The sequence below is a fragment of the Mesocricetus auratus genome, unplaced genomic scaffold (genome assembly GCF_017639785.1).
Source record: "Mesocricetus auratus isolate SY011 unplaced genomic scaffold, BCM_Maur_2.0 Super-Scaffold_100007, whole genome shotgun sequence".
NCBI lineage: Eukaryota > Metazoa > Chordata > Mammalia > Rodentia > Cricetidae > Mesocricetus > Mesocricetus auratus.
In genome coordinates this window covers 14,597,360-14,619,123 of record NW_024429191.1, presented here as the reverse complement: position 1 = coordinate 14,619,123, position 21,764 = coordinate 14,597,360, and the positions used below count along the sequence as shown (strand labels likewise).

At 45.6% G+C, this 21,764-nt stretch overlaps 1 protein-coding gene across 1 annotated transcript in view; it reads left to right on the top strand.

The window, feature by feature from the left end:
- The window catches only part of Dock2 (dedicator of cytokinesis 2), a 409,830-nt gene that overhangs the window by 359,758 nt on the left and 28,308 nt on the right, over positions 1–21,764 (top strand). The window contains exons 34-40 of the mRNA XM_040748446.1: positions 3,308–3,393; positions 9,277–9,433; positions 11,054–11,094; positions 14,103–14,193; positions 15,029–15,148; positions 18,993–19,082; positions 20,581–20,685. Coding sequence (XP_040604380.1) covers positions 3,308–3,393; positions 9,277–9,433; positions 11,054–11,094; positions 14,103–14,193; positions 15,029–15,148; positions 18,993–19,082; positions 20,581–20,685 — 690 coding nt within the window. The remainder of the gene's footprint in view (positions 1–3,307; positions 3,394–9,276; positions 9,434–11,053; positions 11,095–14,102; positions 14,194–15,028; positions 15,149–18,992; positions 19,083–20,580; positions 20,686–21,764) is intronic.

Here is a 21,764-nt window from a genome sequence, read left to right as displayed (position 1 = left end):
AAAGAGTGACATCAGAAGATCACTTACCCATAGTCTCCTGACCACAGAAAAAGATCAAAACACGACTCAAGCAATTCATTCCATCCAAAGCCCGTGACCATAGGCAACCCCGAACATGGCACAGGATGTATCTGTCAGAGACCTTAACTCTCTTACCCACCCCCAGAAGACTCAGAAGCAGTGTACCATCTCCGGCTCTGCCCCCTCCCTAGTACCCTGCAATTTCCCTCCCAACAGGCTCTTTTGTGACCCTGTGACAAGTGCTTGTTTACTCTGCTCCAAAGAGCAATTCATCTCACCAGGAGGAATGGTGCCAGCATTTCCCAGAGAACCACTCAGACAACAACAAAAATGTCGTCGTCGTGTTTCTCGCCCAGAGCCGCTTTCCAGTAGCATTCAGCAACAATAACAGCAACATTACCGGCAATGGCAGGGGGAGCGCTCTCAGTACAAGCGTGTGAGCTTATATACAGCTGTGGTGCCTCATGTGCAAGCCTCCTCTACTCCTTACGACACAGGGATGCCATGGGTGTTGCCGTGATGCTCTCTGTGTTGACAAGAAGTTGACAAACTACAGCCACCCTGACCCGTGTTTTGCAGAAGTCACCATGCCAGTGTATTTCTTTGTTGTCTGCCGCTGCTTTTGCTCAGTAGAGCTGAACAGTTGTGGCAGAGAGTATCTTGCCCTTGGTGCCTAACACTTGTCCACTGGCCCACTGCAGAAAATGTTTGCCAGCTCATGGAATAGCCTAGAAAGATCCTCAAGTTGTTCAGTAAGGTAGGTGAGCGGAAGAAGGACCCAACACCTATGTATTCACCATTGTTGTCCCACCACTGCCAAAGCACCCGATAGAAACAACTTAGCACTAGGAAGATTTGTTCTGGCTCATGGTTTTAGACGGTTTCTATCTGTCACGGGAGGGCAGGCATGGCACAGGCTGTTCACATCACAGTAGTCCAGGAAGAAGAGGATGACGGGAACAAGGCCTGTGCAACTCTCGAAAGCTCGCACCTAGTGACCTACTTCCACCAGCTATGCCTACCCCAGTAAGGTTCCACGGCCTCCCTAAACAGCGCCACCTGCTGGGAGCCAAGCATTTAACACCTGAGCCTTCGAGGGCTCGCAGGTAGTTACCATCTTTGGGTTTATTTCTTTATGTTCTTAATACAGAAGCTATCTCTAAATATACAATCCCCAGCTCCTGAAATTGGTAAATAATTAATACAGACAAAAATGCCTGCCAAGATGCATCCTATAAGGGGCAGGATTCATTTGCAGACTGGCAGCCCATCCCCCTCCAGACAGCCTCCACTATGTCTCCCTCCTCCCTTTCTTCCCTTCTTTCCTTCCTTCCTTTATGAAGAGAGGAATGCGAAGGCTTCAGGCAAGGCTAGATCAAGGGAGTGACTGGCTGGCTGCCTTCTCTTCCCTCCCTTCCTCCCTCCCTGCCCCCTTGAAGTCTCCGCTCCAGCAATGTTCTGTGCCCCCACCTTTGCGACTCTGTTCACACCACTCCCCCACGGGCAAGGCCCTTCCTTCATATCGATTGCAACCCTACACAGCATTCCAGGCCCCTTTCATCTCCTTCAGAAACTCTTCCTCAAGCTCAGGAATTTACAGAAAATCCCTTTGTACTTGTGCTAGATCAGGATGAGTTTTCTGGCCCTCTCTGTTGATCCCTGGCACCCTGCATGGGGGAACAGTGGCATCATATGAATCATCATTCAGGGGGAATATTTTATCCCCTCAAGATGCCATCATTTATGCATAGGAAATAGCTGCCCAAAGGCTTCCATCATTCATCTGAGGCCTGGCACAGGCCCTGTGTCATCTGCAATAATAACTGACACTTGCTGGAAGCTGTGGCAGGCCAGGGATGGCTGCTCTTCATGCATTACTGCATTCAAAAGTGACCTTTGACCTCTAGGTCTCATGGGGTGTTATGAAGACTGTGTTGCAAGGCTGTGTTAGAAGCCAAGTAGCACAGATGCCTCTGTTGCTCTCAGAGGCCTTTGCCAAGGTCCCCCTTCCTCTCCATAGGTACCAGTTTCACTCGTAGCATGAGGGAGAGGTGGACTAAATGTTTGGATGCATTCTTCATAGTATGTGTCAAGGCAGTGCAAACTGTTTTGAGTTACAGTCTTATAGAAGAGACACAGTAGGATACATCAAGACAGTATATTGGATAAGCCATGATCCCCACTGAGCAAAATGCTTCTTGACATTGGCACTAGGGTGAAAACATTCTCTGATTTCAATGCAACAAGATTTGGAAAAAACATAGAAGGATACTTGATTTCTGGCAACTAACCTGATCTCTGACTTTTGCTACTGTTATCAGACTTGACTCCCTGAGAACTTGAGATCTTCTCTTTGCTTTATATCTTATTTATATTTTCTAGCAATTTTTTCACTGCATGTAATGAAACTCCAAATACATACATATATATGTGTGTGTGTGTGTGTGTGTGTGTGTGTGTGTGTGTGTGTGTTTGTAAACACACTAATACATACCAGCTCATATAATAGGAAAGGCTTCCAGGGACTCAGAGTGGCAAGTGGTCTACATCTTGACCCCTCCTCTCTGCTTCTGTCCATGGAATGATTCCAAGCAGACATTCACTATTGTCATCATTAGCAGCCTCAGGCTTACAACATTCCCTTTCCACATTGACTAACAAGACACTCTTTGCTAAGAGTTCCAACAAAGTCTCAGGTTAGATACAGTTCATCAGCCTGAGTCTTTATGATTCCTGGGATACTGAGTGGTAGAATACACTGATCAGGAGTTAGGCCTGTGTTCTGGTTTCCACATTTGGATGAAAGAGGTATCTCTGGCCTGCTTGATCCCCACGGACTGAGATTAGGTCTGGTGTAATCGCCAGACTATGGAGAAAGAATATAGGGTCAAAATAATAGCAGCCTGTGACAATGTGCCATTGACAAGGGGCCCTGTCACCTGCCTCTGTACATGCTTGGGATTCCCTTCCCATCTCTTTCATCCCCCTGTGAAACTTCTATTTAACCTTGGAAATCAAGCTCAAATGAAACTGTGTGTGAGAAGCACTCACACACTCTGCTCTCTCCTTTATCCCCATCTCCTAGCCCTCAATCCAGGTCCCTCCCCTCCACCGTCTGAACACACATAGAATGAATAGAATCCTTTACAATTTTGAGCCCACAGGTCCAGGCACTGGGAATGGGAGATAATAGTTATTCCCTAAAGCTTCGGTTCCCTAATGAATCGACTGCTTCTGCACATGGCCCTCTAACGTTGTTACTGTTGATTTTCATCTGCTTTTTCAGTTTGAAAATGAAATCATCCTCAAGCTGGACCACGAGGTGGAAGGAGGCCGGGGCGATGAGCAGTACATGCAGCTGCTGGAGTCCATGTAAGTTCAGGCTGGAGGGCCAGGAAGTCTCTGAACACTGGCTGGGGGTGGAGGGCTCTGACTGGGGTGTCTTGAGAAGCTCGTCCTCCTGGGGAAGCTGTCCCAGCAGCTCATGGTGCTGAAGTAACTGCTTTTTTTGGAGGAAACCTCACAGTTCCCAGGAAGTAGTTGTGCTTCACTATGGGTGGGATGGGCTGGATAAAAAGACACATGGTTGTGTTGGAAAGAGAAAAGGACCTGCCAGTGTGAAAACGGCCTCTTTAAATCTGAAGTGTGGAGTGATTACTGCCATTTTTCCTTTTCCACTTTTGACAGATTTGATAGTGAGCAGCTTACATTGTGTGTGTGTCTGGTCAATTTACTGTCTTGGATCCACATTTCACTGGATGACCTCCCAGGTTCAGGGAAGAAAGCACATTATTATCATCAAAGGATGCCAGGAAGAACTGGGCCCTGCAAGACTTAGTGTCCAAGCCCAAAGCAGGCACTGGACCCTGTAAGACTTTGTACAAGCCAGAAGCAGGCACTTGGCCCTGCAAGACTCACTGTTCAATCCCTGCAAGACTTTGTCCAAGCCAGAAGCAGGCACTTGGCCCTGCAAGACTCACTGTTCAATCCCTGCAAGACTTTGTCCAAGCCAGAAGCAGGCACTTGGCCCTGCAAGACTCACTGTTCAATCCCTGCAAGACTTTGTCCAAGCCTGGAGCTGGCACTGGGCCCTTCAAGACTTAGTGTCCAAGCCCAGAGCAGGCACTGGGCCCTGTAAGACTTTTTTCAAGCCTGAATCAGGCATGGGTCCTGCCAGACTTGGTGTCAAAGCCTAGAGCAGGCACTGCACAGGAGATAATACTCAGCATGACTGGACTTGAAGTCAAGACATTTTTGTTTTGTTTTCACAAATGTTAAGCTATAATTCACATACCAGGCTGTCTACCCAGAGTGCACTGCTCACTGATTTAGTGTGTTTACTGAGCTGAGCAACCACCATAACAATTAATTTAAGAACATTTTCATCACCCTGCAAAAGGAGTCCTGCCTTCCTCAGGCACACCTGCCCTGTACACATATGCATATGTGTAGCAATCCACTCCCCGTTTCCTAGCCCCATGCAGCCATGATTCTGGATTGTATGTTATGTACATTTCATAGACTGTGACCCACTTCATTCATTTTTGTCTTTTAATAACCAGCCGGTGGTTATTAGGTTGCATCTACTTTGTTCTTAGGTTGACTCTGCTATGAGCATATAACTGTAGTATCTTAGTGTAGAGTTGCAAGGTCATAGCGATGTCAGGATATCAGGATAAAAATGGTTAGCCTTTTGGGGCAACAGCAGACACACCATGACACAGCTGCCTCCACTTCCTGTGTCACCTGTTAATATCTGTCCTGTGGATTATAGCCATCTTGGCAAGAGCATGCTGAAGACCTGTGGTCTGATCTCTATGTCTACAGTGGCTAAGGATACTGAACACTTTTCCAGGGTTTATCATCTACTCGTATCTTTTGGTGCGGGAGACACATTGCATTGAATCCTGGCTCCTCCACTTTGCAGCTGTATGACCCAGGGCAAATGGCACAACCCCTCTGGCCTCAGTATCCCTGTTTCTAGAGTGGGAACAATAAACTCCCATGGTTATTTTGAAGGCTGAGTAATTAGGAAGCATCTGGTACACAGCAGGTACATGTTTAATGAATGTGTTTCGGTCTCTCGGCCTGGCTCCCAGTTCCTGTCATTGGCTGCCCAGTAATTGCCCTGCCTGAGAGGTCTTCTCTTGAGATTAAGGAGGATGGTCAGGCATCCCAATTTCCTGGACTCTCTGTCCACTGAGGCTCTGCTGTGGCTCTGTTTTTGGCCTCTTTCCTCAATCCTTTCTGTTTCTAAGCAAAGGCAAACAAAAGGTTTTGCTCTGGCTCCCTTATCATGGTCCCCACCCTGCCTTGCCCCTCATGGTCAGAGCCCAGTAGGAATATTAGAGCCTCTGGAAGCCTGGTCTCAGCTGGCCCTGGCTCTGCCTGATGCTGTTCACAGGTTTTCTACAACTATATTGCAAACCAGATCTACTAGGAGAGGGCTGGGAGAATCACTGGAGAATATCTGACATCCCAGGGGCAGAAATCAGTGCTAATTTTAAAGTTCTAAGAGGGAAAATCTAAATGTTGACCAGAAGCTGCGCGCGCGCGCACACACACACACACACACACACACACGTGCACGCACGCGCGCATGCACGTACGCACTCTATGTGTGTGTGTGTGTGTGAGAGAGAGAGAGAGAGAGTTAGCTCTTGCAATTTCCATTTTTATAAGCAGAAGGAGCCCCGTGGCAGGCTTCAGGCTACCAGCAGGGTTTGCAAAAGCCTTTCTGAGTGATTCTTTATCAAAGGGGTCCTTGGCGGTCAGGGAAATTAAAGGCAGCTCATTATTTTCCTCCTGAGATGGAGGTGTGAATGATCTTTACACAAAATGAATCATGCCAAAACCAGGAGTCAGGGCCTCCTCAGAATGGCCAAGGGCCCTGGGACCTGCTCCTCTTTCTATTCTCCCTGAGCCTTGGTTTGTTTACCTGTAAATTATAGGTAAATATATAGCCCACCCCTTACACATTTTTGTTAGGGCTGAATGGAAAGGTCTGTAGGGTGCTTCTCATGATTGCTTTTCTTTCTTGGCTTTTTAAAATTTTATTTCATTAGTACAGTTGCTGATGCCCAGTAGATAGTACATGCATATCAGTTTCTGTTGTTACTATCACCCAAGTAGAATGCAGTGTAGTCATTGGGATCCCTGAGGCTGCTCATCTTTCTTCAGTTTGGTCTCCTCAGTTCCTTCTCGTCCATCATTCAAAGCCTGAGGTAGTTTAGAACCTCTCTAAATGGATCCAGCCTTCTGGTTCAGCTTAGAAGTTGGATGGTGCTTTTGTGACTAGAACAGGGCTTCCTGTCATAAACCAGCTATAATTTTGAAGCAGGGAACAAAGCTTGGACATGGAGTGAGGCCGAGTCCTAGTCCTCACATGCCTTTGCATAGTACATAGGCACTACAGACTGGCAGAGGACACCAGTCCTTCTGTCCCTCAGAGCTCTCCTCCTACATTGGATGGAATAATGACAGAATCCCTTTAGAGGCCTCCTATGCTAAGTGTTTTAGACCCCAAGGCCTTGATCTGCAAAGGGTGGTGTCAGCACAGTTCATCCACTGAAGGAGGAATGGTCCACATGGACCCACAGTCCCCACAGCTTTCCTGTTGTCACTTAAGACTCTGCTGTGGGATTCGAAGGAGAGAGTTGTGTGACCTTGACAGGACAGCCATCAGAACTCATCGACACAGGCTTCACATTTCACATATGGTTTGGGGCTCAACCTAATGACTGCCTTCAGGAATTTTGAATAAGCAGTGAAACAGGATTAGCAGGTGTCAGTGTAGAGTGGTACTGTTTCACACTGGAGTTCATTTTTGTCTCCTCCCCTGCTGAACTAGACCCTCTGGGTGGCTGGGTCTTGATGATCTCCAAACCCGTAGTTTGTAGAACAATACAGGTTGGCGGAGTGAGTAGATGGTAAGTGATATCTAGCCACCCAACTTACCAGTCCTCTAGTGTGAGCAGCCTTCCTGCCTTACTCTAAAAGAACAAAGACACCAAAACACTCAAGACAAATTTTTCCAGCCCTTGTGTCTTCAGGGTTGGCCAGGGCCCTGCAGCATTGGGTACTAGATAGCAGGGTCAGAGCCAGCCCATAGTACTGAATCAGACTCCACTAGAAGAGTGCTCAGATGATGTCCACTCGGGCTGGAGTGCGAAAAGCAGATGATAGAAGTGGTCCCCAGTGCTAGCTAAACACAACAATGGCCTGGAGAGCCTCAGAGCAAATCTTTGCTGTCCAGGCCTCCAGAGGATCCAAAGATGTGGCTTAGGTTGGGCATGGCTTTGAAAGGTTCCCCAGACATTCTAGCATAGTACAGGGCTGAGAACTCTTGTTCTGGCCAAGCTTGGACCTTAGGTGTGACCTTTGCCTGGAATCCCACACCAAATGCTGGATAGAGCCCAACTGAAGTATCATCAGGGTGGGGAGCAGGGCTGGAAACGGCTGTCTCAGAGAAGTGGGTACAGCTGCAGCTGACCCAGACAGGTGTAAATCACAGGCCGTGTGTACTGCTGTTGGGAGCTGGGAACAAGTGCTTTGCCCGGGGAAAGATGGATGCGCCTGATCCCAGCCACAGTTGGAGATGTCACCTCCTTGCAGTCTGGCTTGGCTTCTGGGATGAAATGACCCTCTGGAGTCCTTGTCTTTCCCCCTTTCTCCTGAGATCTCTTGGGAACTCGCACTGCCAAGAGAAAAACGACTAGTAACAAACCCGGCAGCTTGGGTGGTGGGTGGCCTGAGACACCCGAGAACCGACTGCAAAGTCTGTGGGAAAAATCTCTTGCCAAATCAAATAGTGATTGGCTTCATTCCTAAGGTCCCACTTAAACTTCCAGCCGTCCTTTTATCTTTCCTCTGCCTCAGTTTCCTCTTCTGTAACTGGGGAGGAAGAATTTCTAGTTGAATTCCCATGAGATTCTCTCAAGGGATCAACATAATACCTGGCATGGGACATGTGGTTAAGAGTAACTGTCACTGACTTGCAGGGTCAGACATAGTTCTCTGCACACAGGCGTCACCCTCTCTGCCACACTATGCCTCGTACAGTATTTAACAACTGATAAGTGTTTTAAGAATTACACAGGTGCTGGGAGGTGGTGGTGCACGCCTTTAATCCCATTACTTAGGAGCCTGGTCTACAAGAGCTAGTTCCAGGACAGTCTCCAAAGTCACAGAAACACAACAACAACAAAAAAAGAATGGCAAAAACTTTATATTGATTTTATGAAGTTTTTTTCAACCAATGCTTCCATGCTTAAGTAGAAAACAAAGCATTTCCCTCTTTTCTTTAATTGGACCCCTCACCAGAAGAAGCCACAATTCACTGACTGGTGTCTATCTGGTGGGTTTGCACACAGTGATTGATGACTAATAAGACAGGGATGCTAGATATTTCTAGGATTAAGGTAAGTTTTGCTAGGATCCTGTAATTAAGATATGTATGTCCAGCTACTGATAGTTACCAACTGTGTGACCTTGAGCAAACTAGGTACCTTGCCACCCCTTAGTATCCCAATGCATAAGCATCACATCTCATTAGACCATGATGAGACGTTAGAGGAGTTCATCTTTTTATGATGCTAAGAATAGTACTAGAGACATGGTCAAGTTCTAAAACAATTAAATAAATAGAAATAAACTTTTCTTGATATTTACACATCTCATTTAGCCATATATTGTATAGAGCTTTTTATGTCAATATCGATTCATTCCATAATACTTTTTAATGACTTCATAGAACCATGTTGTGTGAAAATACCTCAATTTTTAAAACCATTTTCTAGTTGATGGACACTTCTGATGCTTCCAGCTGCTTTACTATCTGACACAATTTAAAACCCTATAAATATAATCTGGCGTAGTTCTGGAAATATTTCTATAGCACAGATGCCTATAGAGAAGACTCTGTAAAGTGGAGTTATGGAATCAAAAGATATATACAGTGTTGCTAGATGCTGCAAAAATCCCTATCCAAGATGGTCACCGTGCCATATTCCCAGTGTGAGTGTAAATGTAGCCATCCCCCACCCACACACTACTGGCCACATGGGAATGTTTTTTATTTCTATTTTTCCCATTCTGATAGTATAAGAGTATTTGTTGTGATGTATGGATAGATTAGTTCTTGAGTGAAGAAAATGTGCCAGTCCTGAGCTTGAGTTCACTGGCTGCTTGTGTAGTATTGCATTCGACATCTACACAGTTTGCCAGTGTGAGCTCAGCATCCCTCTCTCCTCACAGCCTTATGGAGTGCACAGCGGAGCACCCAACCATTGCCAAGTTGGTGGAGAACTTTGTAAGCTTGGTCAAAGGGCTTCTGGAGAAGTTGCTGGATTACCGAGGAGTGATGACAGATGAGAGCAAAGACAACCGTATGAGCTGCACAGTAAACCTGCTGGTGAGTGACTACCAGATCCCTGTGGACCAAATTGGATACATCTCCCACTGCAGGCTAAGCTTGGGTCTCACTTCTGCTCTTGGAAGAGAAGCAGGGCTAACTGCTGTGGAACTTGGACAAGGCAGTTAAGATCCCAGCTCAGAATTTTTGCTCTGTGTCTTGGGTTTTCTGTGCCTTAGTTTCCTTATATGTGAAGTGGGAGGCACATAGATCTCCTCTAAGGACTTCCTGTATCCCACAAAAGGAAGATAGCATTGCATCTAGGACATTGCATGTGCCACCTGCCTTTCCCAGAGCTCTGAAAACACAATCCCTGCCCCTCTAGTGTGGTCTCTCCTATCTGATGTGGACGCTTTTATAACAACTTTGATATTGCCATTGATTTTTCAAAATGCCAAAGGAACTTTAAAAATCCTGACTACAGCAGAAAGGAATTCAATGCTAATAACTCCACCAGGCCTGATTTACATAAACAGCATGGAGAGGGGTTTTCTATTTTTCTCTCTAAGGAAGGTCAGGTTGAAGAAATTGGCCATCATCAGCTGGGCCAGGATGTGCCTAAGACATGGACATCTAAAGCAGTAAGAGAGAAGTAGTGCATGGGACTCCTGTCAGTAGAGGTCATGAAGATGAGTACTGTCTGTATGGAACAAGTCACATGCCCTTCCCTAAGCCTCAGGAGCATATGGATACTCCATATCCCATGGGTTCAAAATCTGTAAGGACTTGCTTTAAATTATCAGAAGACTAAGACCTCCAGAGGCAAAGACCAGAGCAATTATTGGTCTAAACAAACAATAAATAGAAAAAAATGGCTCATCAGTTAAGAGAAGTTGTTGCTCTTCTAGAAGACCCAAGTTCAGTTCCCAACCCCCATGTCAGGTTGTTTCTAACTGCCTGAAACTTCAGCTCTGTGGGATCTGACTCCCTCTTTTGGCTCCAATGGGCCCTGACATACATGTGGCACACACTCACACAATTGTGTAAGTTAAAAAGATACATAAATAAACAGCTCCTAAAAGAGGTTTAGTGGAATACCCCTGTAATCCCAGGAAGCTAATGAGGGAAGGTGATATATTTGAGACCAGCTTGAAGCTACATAGTGAGACTACCTCAAAAAACAATAACAACAAAAAGCAAAGCTTAAACAAAACAAAACAAAACAAAAAAGGACACCTAAGCTGGCACTGGAGTGTTGTCTCCTGGACACTGTCAAGTTACAGTGCTTTAGATATGGAACCGCATAACTCCAGAAGGTTCTGTGCTGTCAGAATTAGTATAGACTCTTGAGCATCTACATCTAAGCCAGGCTGCCCTTTAAAAGCAGATTGTCCCAGTCTTGGCAGCTTGCCACTCAGCCCAGCAAACAGCTCGCTGAATCTCCTAATATGTAATGGCTGAGACATTTGCTCTGTCCCTTTACAGTCAGGGAAGTGACACGTGGAGCAAAACCTACCAATGAGGCTGTTGGGTGCATTCAGCAAAGTGAACTTCTTACTCCATCTTGGGGTTCCCAGATTGTAAACAGCCATCTTTTCCTCATCCCCATCATCATATTCTCTTTCTCCGAAGCCCTACAAAGAAAAGCACTCAATATTGTTTTTTTTTCTACCCACCCAGAATTTCTACAAAGATAATAACCGGGAAGAGATGTACATAAGGTAAGATTTTCACCATGTACCTCGGCCTATGGACCTCTCTGAAAAGTATCCATTGCTGCTCCTGCTAACTCTGACAGAGAATTTAAACTTGGCATCTTAGCACCTGGCTCTTGGTGTTCTTATTTCTCTCAATTTCCCAAGACTTGGTGGCACCGTCTGTTGTCTATTCTCCTATGGTCATCCCCATGAAATTGCCTGGAGCTCTCAGACTGCCTGTCCTCCTTCTCTATGCACGTCCCTTAAACATGAGATATACACTTATCTATTTCTGCCATGGGATAGCAAGGGAAACCCTCTTTAGTTCAGGTACATGGTAAGCCCTTGCCTAGCTTGCTTTCAAAGGAAGAAATGGGGATGGTGAGATGGCTCAGCAGATAAAGGTGCTTTCTTCCAAGCCCTTGAAGACCTAAGTTCATTCCTGGGACCTACATAGGGGAAACAGAGAAGTGGTTCTCTCAAGTTGTTCTCTGACCTCCACATGTGCTGTGACACATGTACTCCCTTCTACACACATGTCATGCACATGTTACACACACAAAGTAGATGTGGTAGGAAAAAAACAAGTGAAAGGAAGAAAAATACCACATGGTGTGATGTCTCCTTCCTACTAGCCATTTGCTAGATATTTAAGTTTATCATGAGAAGCTTTTCTGAGGACATTATCCTGGAGCAAAAATACTCCTTTGCTAATTTTCTCAGAATCTCATATTTTTCCTGTAAAAAACTGTATTACTATTATTTTTTACCCATTATAAAAATAACACAGACTTTTTAATCAAAACAAAAAACCTCATAAAATATGGACTAGCAAAACAAAGTATGGAATAAGTTTCTAAAATACATACATATTTTCAGATTTTTATGTTTATATATACATCTAATTCTGTGCATGTGCTATTTCTGCAAAAAATAGAGTTATAGTGCCAATAATTTATTGCCTGCTTTTTTCGCTTGACAAGATATATTTCAGCATCATTTGTAATGAAACCATAAAATTTCCTTACTAGAATATGCTGTCATTTACATAGTCAATCCTGTATTGTTCAACAGTTCCATAGTATAGTTTCCAACATTTTTCTACAATAAATAGTAACAAAGGATTCTTGGCCACAGGTCTTTCTTCTCCTTCCTGTGAGTCCACAGACCCAGTTCATTCTGTCATCTAAACTCACTTTGCTCTTACCACCATGTTTAGGTTCTTACTTTATTTCTTTTAGTTTCTTATTTACTTTATTCCAGTTGTGTTGAGAAAAAATCAGTCCACAGGCTATTGTGAGCTTTGGGGTCTTCAGGGCCAGAGGAGTCTTTTAGGAAGGCCCAGTGTTTTTTCTCAGTTTTAAAAACAAATTCATTCTGCCTTCTGCTCTGAGATGAGAGACTCTAGACTACATGCCCTATAGAGGCTTTCCTCTCTCCGAACTCTTTCCTCTTCAGAAGCACAGATGGTAAGTCCCAGACCCCCACAGGCTTGGAGATCGGGGCCTGCGTTAATCTAGGAAATCTGCCATATTGGCCTACTCCAGACGTTGCAGACAGGCAACGGATGTTCTGGTGGAAGCCTGTTCTGATTGGCGGATATAGTATTTAAAACACTTTTAATTAGTTGCCAACAATTTTAAGTCTAGAGACCTTATAAAAATTGACAGTTCTTTTTCTGAAAAAGCTCAAAAGTCATCACAAGAGAGACCCTAATTTCACTCTGACAGTGGTCACCTCATTGGATGGTGGTGGCCATTTTAGATGTGCTTCTCTGTTCCTTATGGTACCTCACTCAAGCATCCAGAGGCAGCTGACTCATAGCCCTGGTGGGCTCATGAAACATCTTCTTTGGGGTTGTACAGCAGATGGCTAAGCCTCAAGTTAGCAAAGGAGAGAGGAGGAGGAGGGGGTCTTAGTTGGCTTAGGAGTTGCAATAGCAGGGGGAGGTCTCCTTTGGGACACTCTCTCGGAGGTTGCTGAGTGCAGACTTCAAGGGTGTCTAATGGGTGGTCATTCAGGAAGCAATGAGATAGGATTGAGTCATACACACAAAATGGATGTTTCCAAATTCCAAACTCCATGTGGAGGCTATGTGCAATTTCACTGATGTCTGCTATCAGCAGAGCATCCTGAGCTGTGGGAGAAAGTGGGAAGATCATAGCTGTGGATGGAAAACCAGTATCCTTTCTCTCCCTCCATTCTAACACAGGTGTCAGCTTTTTCATCTTAAGATCACTGCTGGCAGGATGAGTTGAGTCTTTCTGCCTGGGTTGCTTCCCTACTTGCCATCTACACCAACTCAACTGTCAGAGAACTCTAAAGAGAGGACTGGAGTGCCCCTTTATGACTGTCATGGTTAGGGATCCTTACAAGGATCGATCAAGACAATACTCAAGTGCCCCAGCACTTCCTTGTGTCAGCATGTGGCCCCTGACAAGCCCCTTGTATTTCCTCCCTTTTCTTCTATGTGATATCACACTGGCCAAACCATTCTATATCACACTGAATTCTGTTTGGGATAGTCCATAACTTCAGTCTCTTATTTTTTTCATCAGAACATGGAAATCCCTAATGGACCCTTGAAATGGGGTTCTCATGACAATTAGATTATCCCAGGCATTTAAAACAGCACAAAGCTGTGCATCATAGTACACACCTATAATCCCAGCACATAAGAGGCTGTAATAGGAGGATCAAGAATTTGAAGCCAACCTGGCCTACATAGTAATTTCTAGGCTAGCCTGAGCTACAGATCAAGACCTTGTTTCAGGAAAAAAGGGGAGAAGTCACATAGCATAGTACCTGACATCACTTAACATAGTACCTGGCATCACTTACCATGGTGCCTGGTGCATACTAAGGGTCCAACAAATGCCAGATACTATCCTCACCAGCCACATAGAAGGCTGGCTAGCTGGACTGTAGAATTCCCTGTGCAAGAGCCCATTTGTTTGTCTTGCTACTCCTTGTCCCTGTTAGACATCTTATCACCACGTCTTGTGACTCTCATCACATTTCTCCCTAAACAGATACCTGTATAAACTCCGTGATCTTCACCTGGACTGTGACAATTACACAGAGGCAGCCTACACGCTCCTCCTCCACACCTGGCTTCTCAAGGTAATGTCCCAGGAAGACATACATGCTGAGATCCGTCCTCACAGCAAGTTGATGAGATTTTAAAAAGAACAAAAAGAAAGAATCAAAGGAAGGGGAATAAAAGTCAAACACATTTTTCTTTCATTGGTGCCCCCCAAACTCCCAACTTGGCAGCATACTTCTCTGTGCTATTTCACCTGCACACAAGAGGTGACCTTTACTTTCAGTAATTGCAATAGTCCCCAGGACATGCATTTTCAGTATTATATAGTATCCAATCTGTTGCCAAGGATAAACCATTAGCATGCCCACTGAGCTGCTTTCCATGTCTAGAGAATGCTGCTACAAAAGGAAAGAATTTTTTCCTTTGGCTTTTGAAGCACTGAGGCCGTGTCTCATTAGGGTTTAGAGAAAATCCCTACAAACTCAACACTGTGAAAACACTAGAAAGTCAAAGATGCCCAATTTAGCCAGAATCAGGATCGCTGCACAAATGGAATTTGCAGTTGGCATCTGTCTGACTGCAGACACTGGAACTCTGAGGAGGTCAGCAGAAGGTGTCTGCAAGGCTTCATCTTGCCCCTCATCAGAAATGTTCTCATGGATCCTGGCCACTGCTCTGCTCTGTTTTATATCATCAGCACTGGTGGAGGGCAACCTCCAAGAATCCTGAGGACACATACCCATGATGCAGTTTCCCTAATGAAACCCCAGGTTTTCAAAGATGACCTGAGAGGGGGGATGGAGAGAGAGAGGATGGGACCTGGAGAGGGTTGTTTTTGCCTTTCATTCTGGGAAGACATCTTTCCTTGGCTGCCACTTAGCTCTATTTTGCCTCCCCGTGTTCTCTCTGCAGTGGTCAGATGAGCAGTGTGCATCACAGGTTATGCAGACAGGCCAGCAGCATCCCCAGACCCACCGGCAGCTGAAGGAGACACTCTATGAAACCATTATAGGCTACTTTGACAAAGGAAAGGTAATTGGAGCTGGCCCTCCTCTCTGTGTGGGGACATGGCCATTGGGAGGGACAGGTCTCTCATGTGCTCTGTACTTGGTCCGCCCTCAGATCCAGCCAGCTCTGTACATCTGCAACTGGAGTCTGATCATTTTTTCCATCTTCTTTCCACCTCCACTCAGTGCAAACATCACTCATGGAGTTTCCTAAGCAGTTTCCCTGCTTCCTGTAGTGCCCTAACAGAGCATCCACTGTATAGAAAGCAAAGGGGCCATAGAACATACATTGGGACATGCCATTTACCTGCTCTTTTAGTTTGCCTTTCTGTTGTGATAAAAAAAATATTCCAACCAAAGCCAAGTTAGGGAGGAAAGGGTTTATTTCATCTTACATGTTCAGAGACGTCAGGAACCTGGAGGCAGGAATCATGGAGGAACACAGCTTGTTGACTTGGCCCCTGGCTTTGCTTAGCCAGCTTTCTTATACAGCCCAGTCACACCTGCCTAGGGACAGTGCTGCCCACAGTGGGCTTGGCCTTCCTACAGCATTTAGGAGGCAAGAAAATGCCGCACAGACAATGCCTCCTCAGGTCAGTCTGATGGAGGAAATTATTCTATTGAGTTTCCCTCTTTCCAGATGATTCTAGGTTGTGCCATGCTGACAAAACAAGCTAACCAAGGTACCTACGAATAATAATTTCAGTGACCCCCCTTATAGCAGAATAAATTACATAACCCTCCTCATGTGATTCCCTAAACTCCTCTCTCATTTCGTCCTTGAGGAGGATGCTGTATGCTGTGCTCTTTCTAACACCTGAACCATTACACTTGAATTGCACAGCTTGGAGCATCCCATACGTAGCTATCCACTGAGAGGCTAGATCTTTTCACTGTTCAGGGTTTTACTTAGATGTCACGGGAGTGTCCCAAATCACCTTTAGCACCCCTGCTTTGAGCCACCCTTCTCATGTCTTCAGAGAAAAGCACTTCCTTCACTTGGCATTTGCTGGCTTTCTGTCTGGCACCTCACTTTGAAATACCCGAAATTCAAACATTGCTGGATACCTGGTGGCTAAAATACAACCTTGCATGCAGGAGCCAATAATATGTGTTGGGTAAATGGGTAGATTCATGGGTGGCACTGTGCTGTCACTGATATTTTCATCAAGGATTCTAGCAGGGAGACCAGCTGCTATCCAGCCACAACTTCCAGCAGACCTCCAGACATCCCCAGCCTGAAGGCCATCATCTGCCCTGTAGACAACACAGCCCAGCACAGCAACTTTATGCCTGACTGTTTCATCCCCTGTGTCTAGCCACTCATTTGCTTGGCCCCTCTGACATTCCAGATCTCCTTCTACTATAGTGAGATATCAATAGAAACATCTTAGCTGTAAGGGGAAAACTAGGTGGAGAAATGTCATGAATGTCAGCATGGTAGCTAGTGTGCAGCAGTGTCATCTTGTTAAACTGTCATTGGTGTCATTGCTGCCTAACTATGCCACTTCCTCTCTGAAGCCCTCCATAAACTCTGCTTCCAAGTGACTGGTGAGATCTCTCCCCATCTATTGGGTTACCACTAGATGCTTGGTTTAGATCTATCCTGCCTCTTCATTCACTGTCTTTGTCTTGGTCTGCTCTTCCCACCTTCTCCAAAATGATGAAATGAGGTAATGTCTACAAAGGGCTTATAAATTCCTAAGGCTCGGCAGTTGGAAAAGGCTGTCCTAGAATTTATGATTATAAGCCTTTTGAAGGCAGAGACCGTGCCACCTCTTGAACTTCTTGCCCCACTAGCCATCAAATAAGTGCTTTCTATTTGTTTATTGCTGATTACATCAGTCCCACTGGGAAAGTCCAAAGAGGAGACAAAGTTTGTCTCCAGCTAGGAAGCAACTCAGCAACCCTGTACTGAGAAAAGAGAAAAGGGCACAAGTGCCCTGTACTCAAAACCTTCATCGTCTTGTTTGTAAAATAGACATGACAGTCATTATCAGATTTTGCATGTTATCTTTTGGTATTGTACAATAATAAGGGTGGGGACAGGGGAACATGATGGTGCTTCAGCTCACCCTGAAACCTACTGCCATGGAAGTTTCTAGAACAAATCCTAAACTCTTTAGCACCCGCCCAGCTTTCCTTCTCTACAGATACACACAGTGGCCATCATTCCATGAGTCGTTCTTGACACCAACTGATATAGTGCCTCCCCAAACCCAATGGTTCCACCCACCTCCATCGCATCTGATGTTCATGAGATAGCCTCTTCCTCCATCTTTATACCATTTAGTAACCACACAGATAGATGGGTGTCCATGCACTGCTCCCCAAACCCAGTTACTGGTTCATAACCAACATGTGAATCTCAGTAGATCAGTGATGGTCAGTGGCCCCAGAGGATTGGAGGAAATGCTGGGATTCTGACTACTGCCCACCCCCTTTCTGTCTCTTAGAAAACTCTTAGCACATGGGGACCCCATTGCCTCATCCTGTTCCTGTACTGGTAGGAAGCTGGCAAAGTTACGCCCTCCCCCATTGTTCCCAACAGCATACTGACCCAGCCAGGATTACTGCCCAACCTTCTTGTTCAGGGTAAAGCTTGCAAACGGGGGTCCTCCTGGCACATAAAACATTTTTATGCTGCTTGCTAAGCTGTCTGGGGTTTACTGCCATGGTTCCTCTGCTCTACACTTGGCTTTATTTATTTTTATGATTGGATGCAGAGAGCACTTTTGTTAAGAAGCTCACGATGAGTTTTGGCAGCCTGCACTCTCTTCTCCCCTGTCTCCCCCAGCTTCTTCATTTAGGTGCATTTTCTGTTTTAAACCCAGTGGAATGGAATGGGAATGGGTATCCTCTGAGACTGTCAAGCAACCAGCCAGCCCTGCCTCTCCCCACGCCTGGCTGCAGAGCATAGTGATGCCTCCACAGTCAAAGATGGGGGGATGCTCTTGGCTTCTGGTTTAACATAGAGCAGCAATAAATTGTGTGGACTTCTTTGTGTATTTGAGGTCCATATATTCAGTTTATTTTAAAGACATGGAAGAGCCATTTTAAAAGTTTAATGATGTTTTAATACTCTAATACATTCCAACCTCCACCTCTGTGTGCTCACTACTTCTTCCCGAAACCACATCACCCCATTAAGAAGTGGCATTGACTGGCAGAAGAGGAGAGCAGAGACTGGACACTGGAAGCCAATTCCATCCCCAGAAATGTTCTCACCTAGGAGACAGTCTTCTTACTTCACTGGGAACCATTCCTCTCTAGCAAAGGTTCTCAGGCCTCCCCTGCTTAACCTGCACACTGGGAAGGCGAGGGACTCAGGAGTAACTGTAAGTCACCAAGTACTTACAAAGCAGCAAAGTGCCCAGGTGGTGGTGACGCACGCCTTTAATCCCAGCACTTGGGAGGCAGAGGCAGGCAGATCTCTGTGAGTTCGAGGCCGGGCTGGACCGATAGCCTCCAAAACAATACAGAGAAACCCTGTCTCATAACCCCCCCCAAAAAAAACAAAGCAGCAAAATGGAGCCATGCCCAATGAGGTGAGCCTCCAAGTCCACTCCTGGTTAGGCAGATGAACCTCCATTTCTCATCTGGAAAATGAGGATGTTGTTAGTAACCTCTCTCGGGGTGCTTAGGAGGAATCAGAGAGCATTTAAGCAGCCTGCTGCATTATTCATTGAAGGAGCAGGATGAGAAGCTAGGGAAAGGTTATGCTACTACCAAATCCCAGGCTTGCTCTGTGTAAGCTTTAAGGCTGGGTAAGAGGATGTCTGTGGTGCAAATCTAGGGGGTCATGGCTAGGCTCAAGTCTTTGGAAAGCTGAGACACCTTTAACCTTTGTCTCCATGATGACCCTGTAGATGTGGGAAGAGGCCATCAGCCTGTGCAAGGAACTGGCCGAACAGTATGAGATGGAAATCTTTGACTACGAGCTGCTCAGCCAGAACCTGGTAAGACCTCCGCTGAAAACCACCTGCCCAGAGGCCTGTGCACAGGGCTCATTTGTCTCAGAGATAGAAAGAGAAAAGAAAGACCTGTGACTTAGGGAAACAGAGGATGGAGAAGGTCCTGAGTGAGGCCAGGGTGAATGTCACCCTTCCATTGTTGGATGGAGACGCAGCTGCCACAGCTGTTGCACACCCAATAAATGTTCTGTTACATTTGCAGTAAAAGTTCCACAAATCACCAAACCAATTAAATAAAAGCACAACTTTGTGCTTTTCGATGAACAGATAAATCACATTAACACGCTCCCCATCTGGCTGTTCCCATTAGCATGTCCATGTTCGAGACTTGGTGGGGGAACTAGGAAGTAGGGGGACCAACCTCCCCTGCCTGCATGGCAGAGGTCAGGAATTAGCAGGGAGTTTGTCTCACCAGGGTAAGTGCAGAGCTTTTTGCTTGCTCCTTCATCCCTCACACTGTGTCCACCCAACCCCCTCAATTCCTGGTTGCCCTAGGTCAGGCATCCTTCTCAGCCCATAAAGGTCAATGTAGACATTTCCAGGAAAATGGTAAAATGAGAGTCAGACTATTGACATCTAGGGTGGTGGATGGAGGACTAGAGTGGTAATCATGTTAAAATCTACTGAGTTCCTAGCTGCATGTAAGATATGACTCAAATACAACCATGTGTCTGCACCAATGGACGCTCAGTGACAATACCCCCTGAGCATATAGATGTTTGCAGACACAGAGGTGTGCAGTCTTCTAAATGTGTGAGTGTATTCATAGACATGCCAGGGAACCCCACATTCTACTAATATACATTCACATCCCTGCATGAAGCCCATACCACCCAGGCACCTGCCTAGATCCACATGCTTGTTCTATGCCACATCAGATGACCCTTACGACACATCTCTTCATATGTTTGTGCCATATCAAGATTTCTTCGGGAGAAATAGCATTTGCAAAGTGCTGTGAAGTGTGGAGTAAGCTGCAAACCGCATTCAGGGATATTAGCATCTGAAAAGCACACACCTCCTGGAGCGTACAAATTATGTTAGATGTGCAAACACAGGAAGATGTCTCCATCTGGACACATTTCAACATCCATGCACTCTCATGAATTCCTGGCACTGCCACATGTTCACAGAGAAAGGAGTAGAGCAGGGATGGCAGGACCAGAGCTGGAACTCATTGAGGTCAACTCCAGATGTGCTGCACCCAGTTCCTTACTGAAAGCCTGGGGATGCTCACAAGAATGGTATGAGTATGAAACAGGTAAACGCACTCCTGCAGGTGGAACAGCTAGCACAGTAGGCATGGTCTCTAGGCATGGTTCTATCCACAGAAATGCAGGCATAGCCAGAGAAATGCCTTTGTCTGCAGCTAGTACATTGGTTCTGGGCGAGGATAATGTCATAACTGTGGGCTCCTTCAGTTGGGTATGCCTTTGATACACCTCTGCATTGTCTTGATAGGAGTCATGTTTTCTTCTTTCAGATTCAGCAGGCAAAATTCTATGAAAACATCATGAAGATCCTCAGACCCAAACCAGACTACTTTGCTGTTGGATACTATGGCCAGGGATTCCCCACCTTTCTGCGGGTGGGTTTGTCGGTGACTCAGGCTGGGGTCTGGGAACCTTGGGATCATAGCTGTCCCCTTGTGTTCTGAAGATATGCTTGTTCTTGGAAGCTCACAGTTCAGGGGCTGAACTCTGCTCTTTCCAAGGTCTACCACTGTCCCCAGTAGAGCCCTAAGTTGGTCTTTCCACCCTAACCATCAGTAACAGTGATGGGTTTCTCACACCACAAATAGAGCTGCTGGGAATAGCCCATCTCAAGAATGAGGTGTTCGAGAAAAGAGAAGGCAAGATCTACCACAAAGGAATTACAAGGCAGTAGTTCTCTTTCTGTTTGGTCATGGGACCCCTTTGCTCTCTTAACATTTTTTGAAGTCACAGGGCACTTCTTTATTTGTGAACTATCTCTACAAAATGGGTACCTCATGGAAAACAGAAACTAAGAAAAAATGAGAATGTCTGGCAACTTACTTAAAAATCACAATAAATCCATAAGTAGGGTCACATGTTAGCATAAATTAAAAATAACAGCTACAGTTTTCCACCTTAAAAGTTCAGCAAGGAACACGTGTGATCCCTAGACTCAGAAGACAGAGGAAGGAGGACAGAGCAACCTGGTCTAATAGAACATTCCAGGCTGTGCTAGGCTATGTAGAGAGACTCTGTCTCAAGCAAGCAAAGAAAAAGAGCAAGAAGAGCTGACTTCACTTAGAGTTGGGCACACACTTCTAATGTCTGGCCCAAGGACAATGGGTTCTATTGATCTGTTGTCACCACAAGATGCCTATGCCTTGGGAAAGCTGCTGCTTATATGCAGGATCAAATGTAAATGAGAAAGACAAATGAGAGTCTTAGAATCATTATGGAAGTAATTTTGATCCTGTGGCCCCTGAAAGGATCTTAGGAACCTGCAAGGTCATTTCTAATCTGTGTCTCAGTGACTGCTTTTAGCATAAAGCAGGCTGGAATTTATCATTCATGGGATTGCTTCTATGAGAATCTGTGCTGTAATTCTAGGGTCAGGAAGATGCCAAGGAAAAGAGCAGATCTGACCTCAGGCCTGACCTCACTTGGTTTACAGTGTAGTCTAGGAATCAAGCCT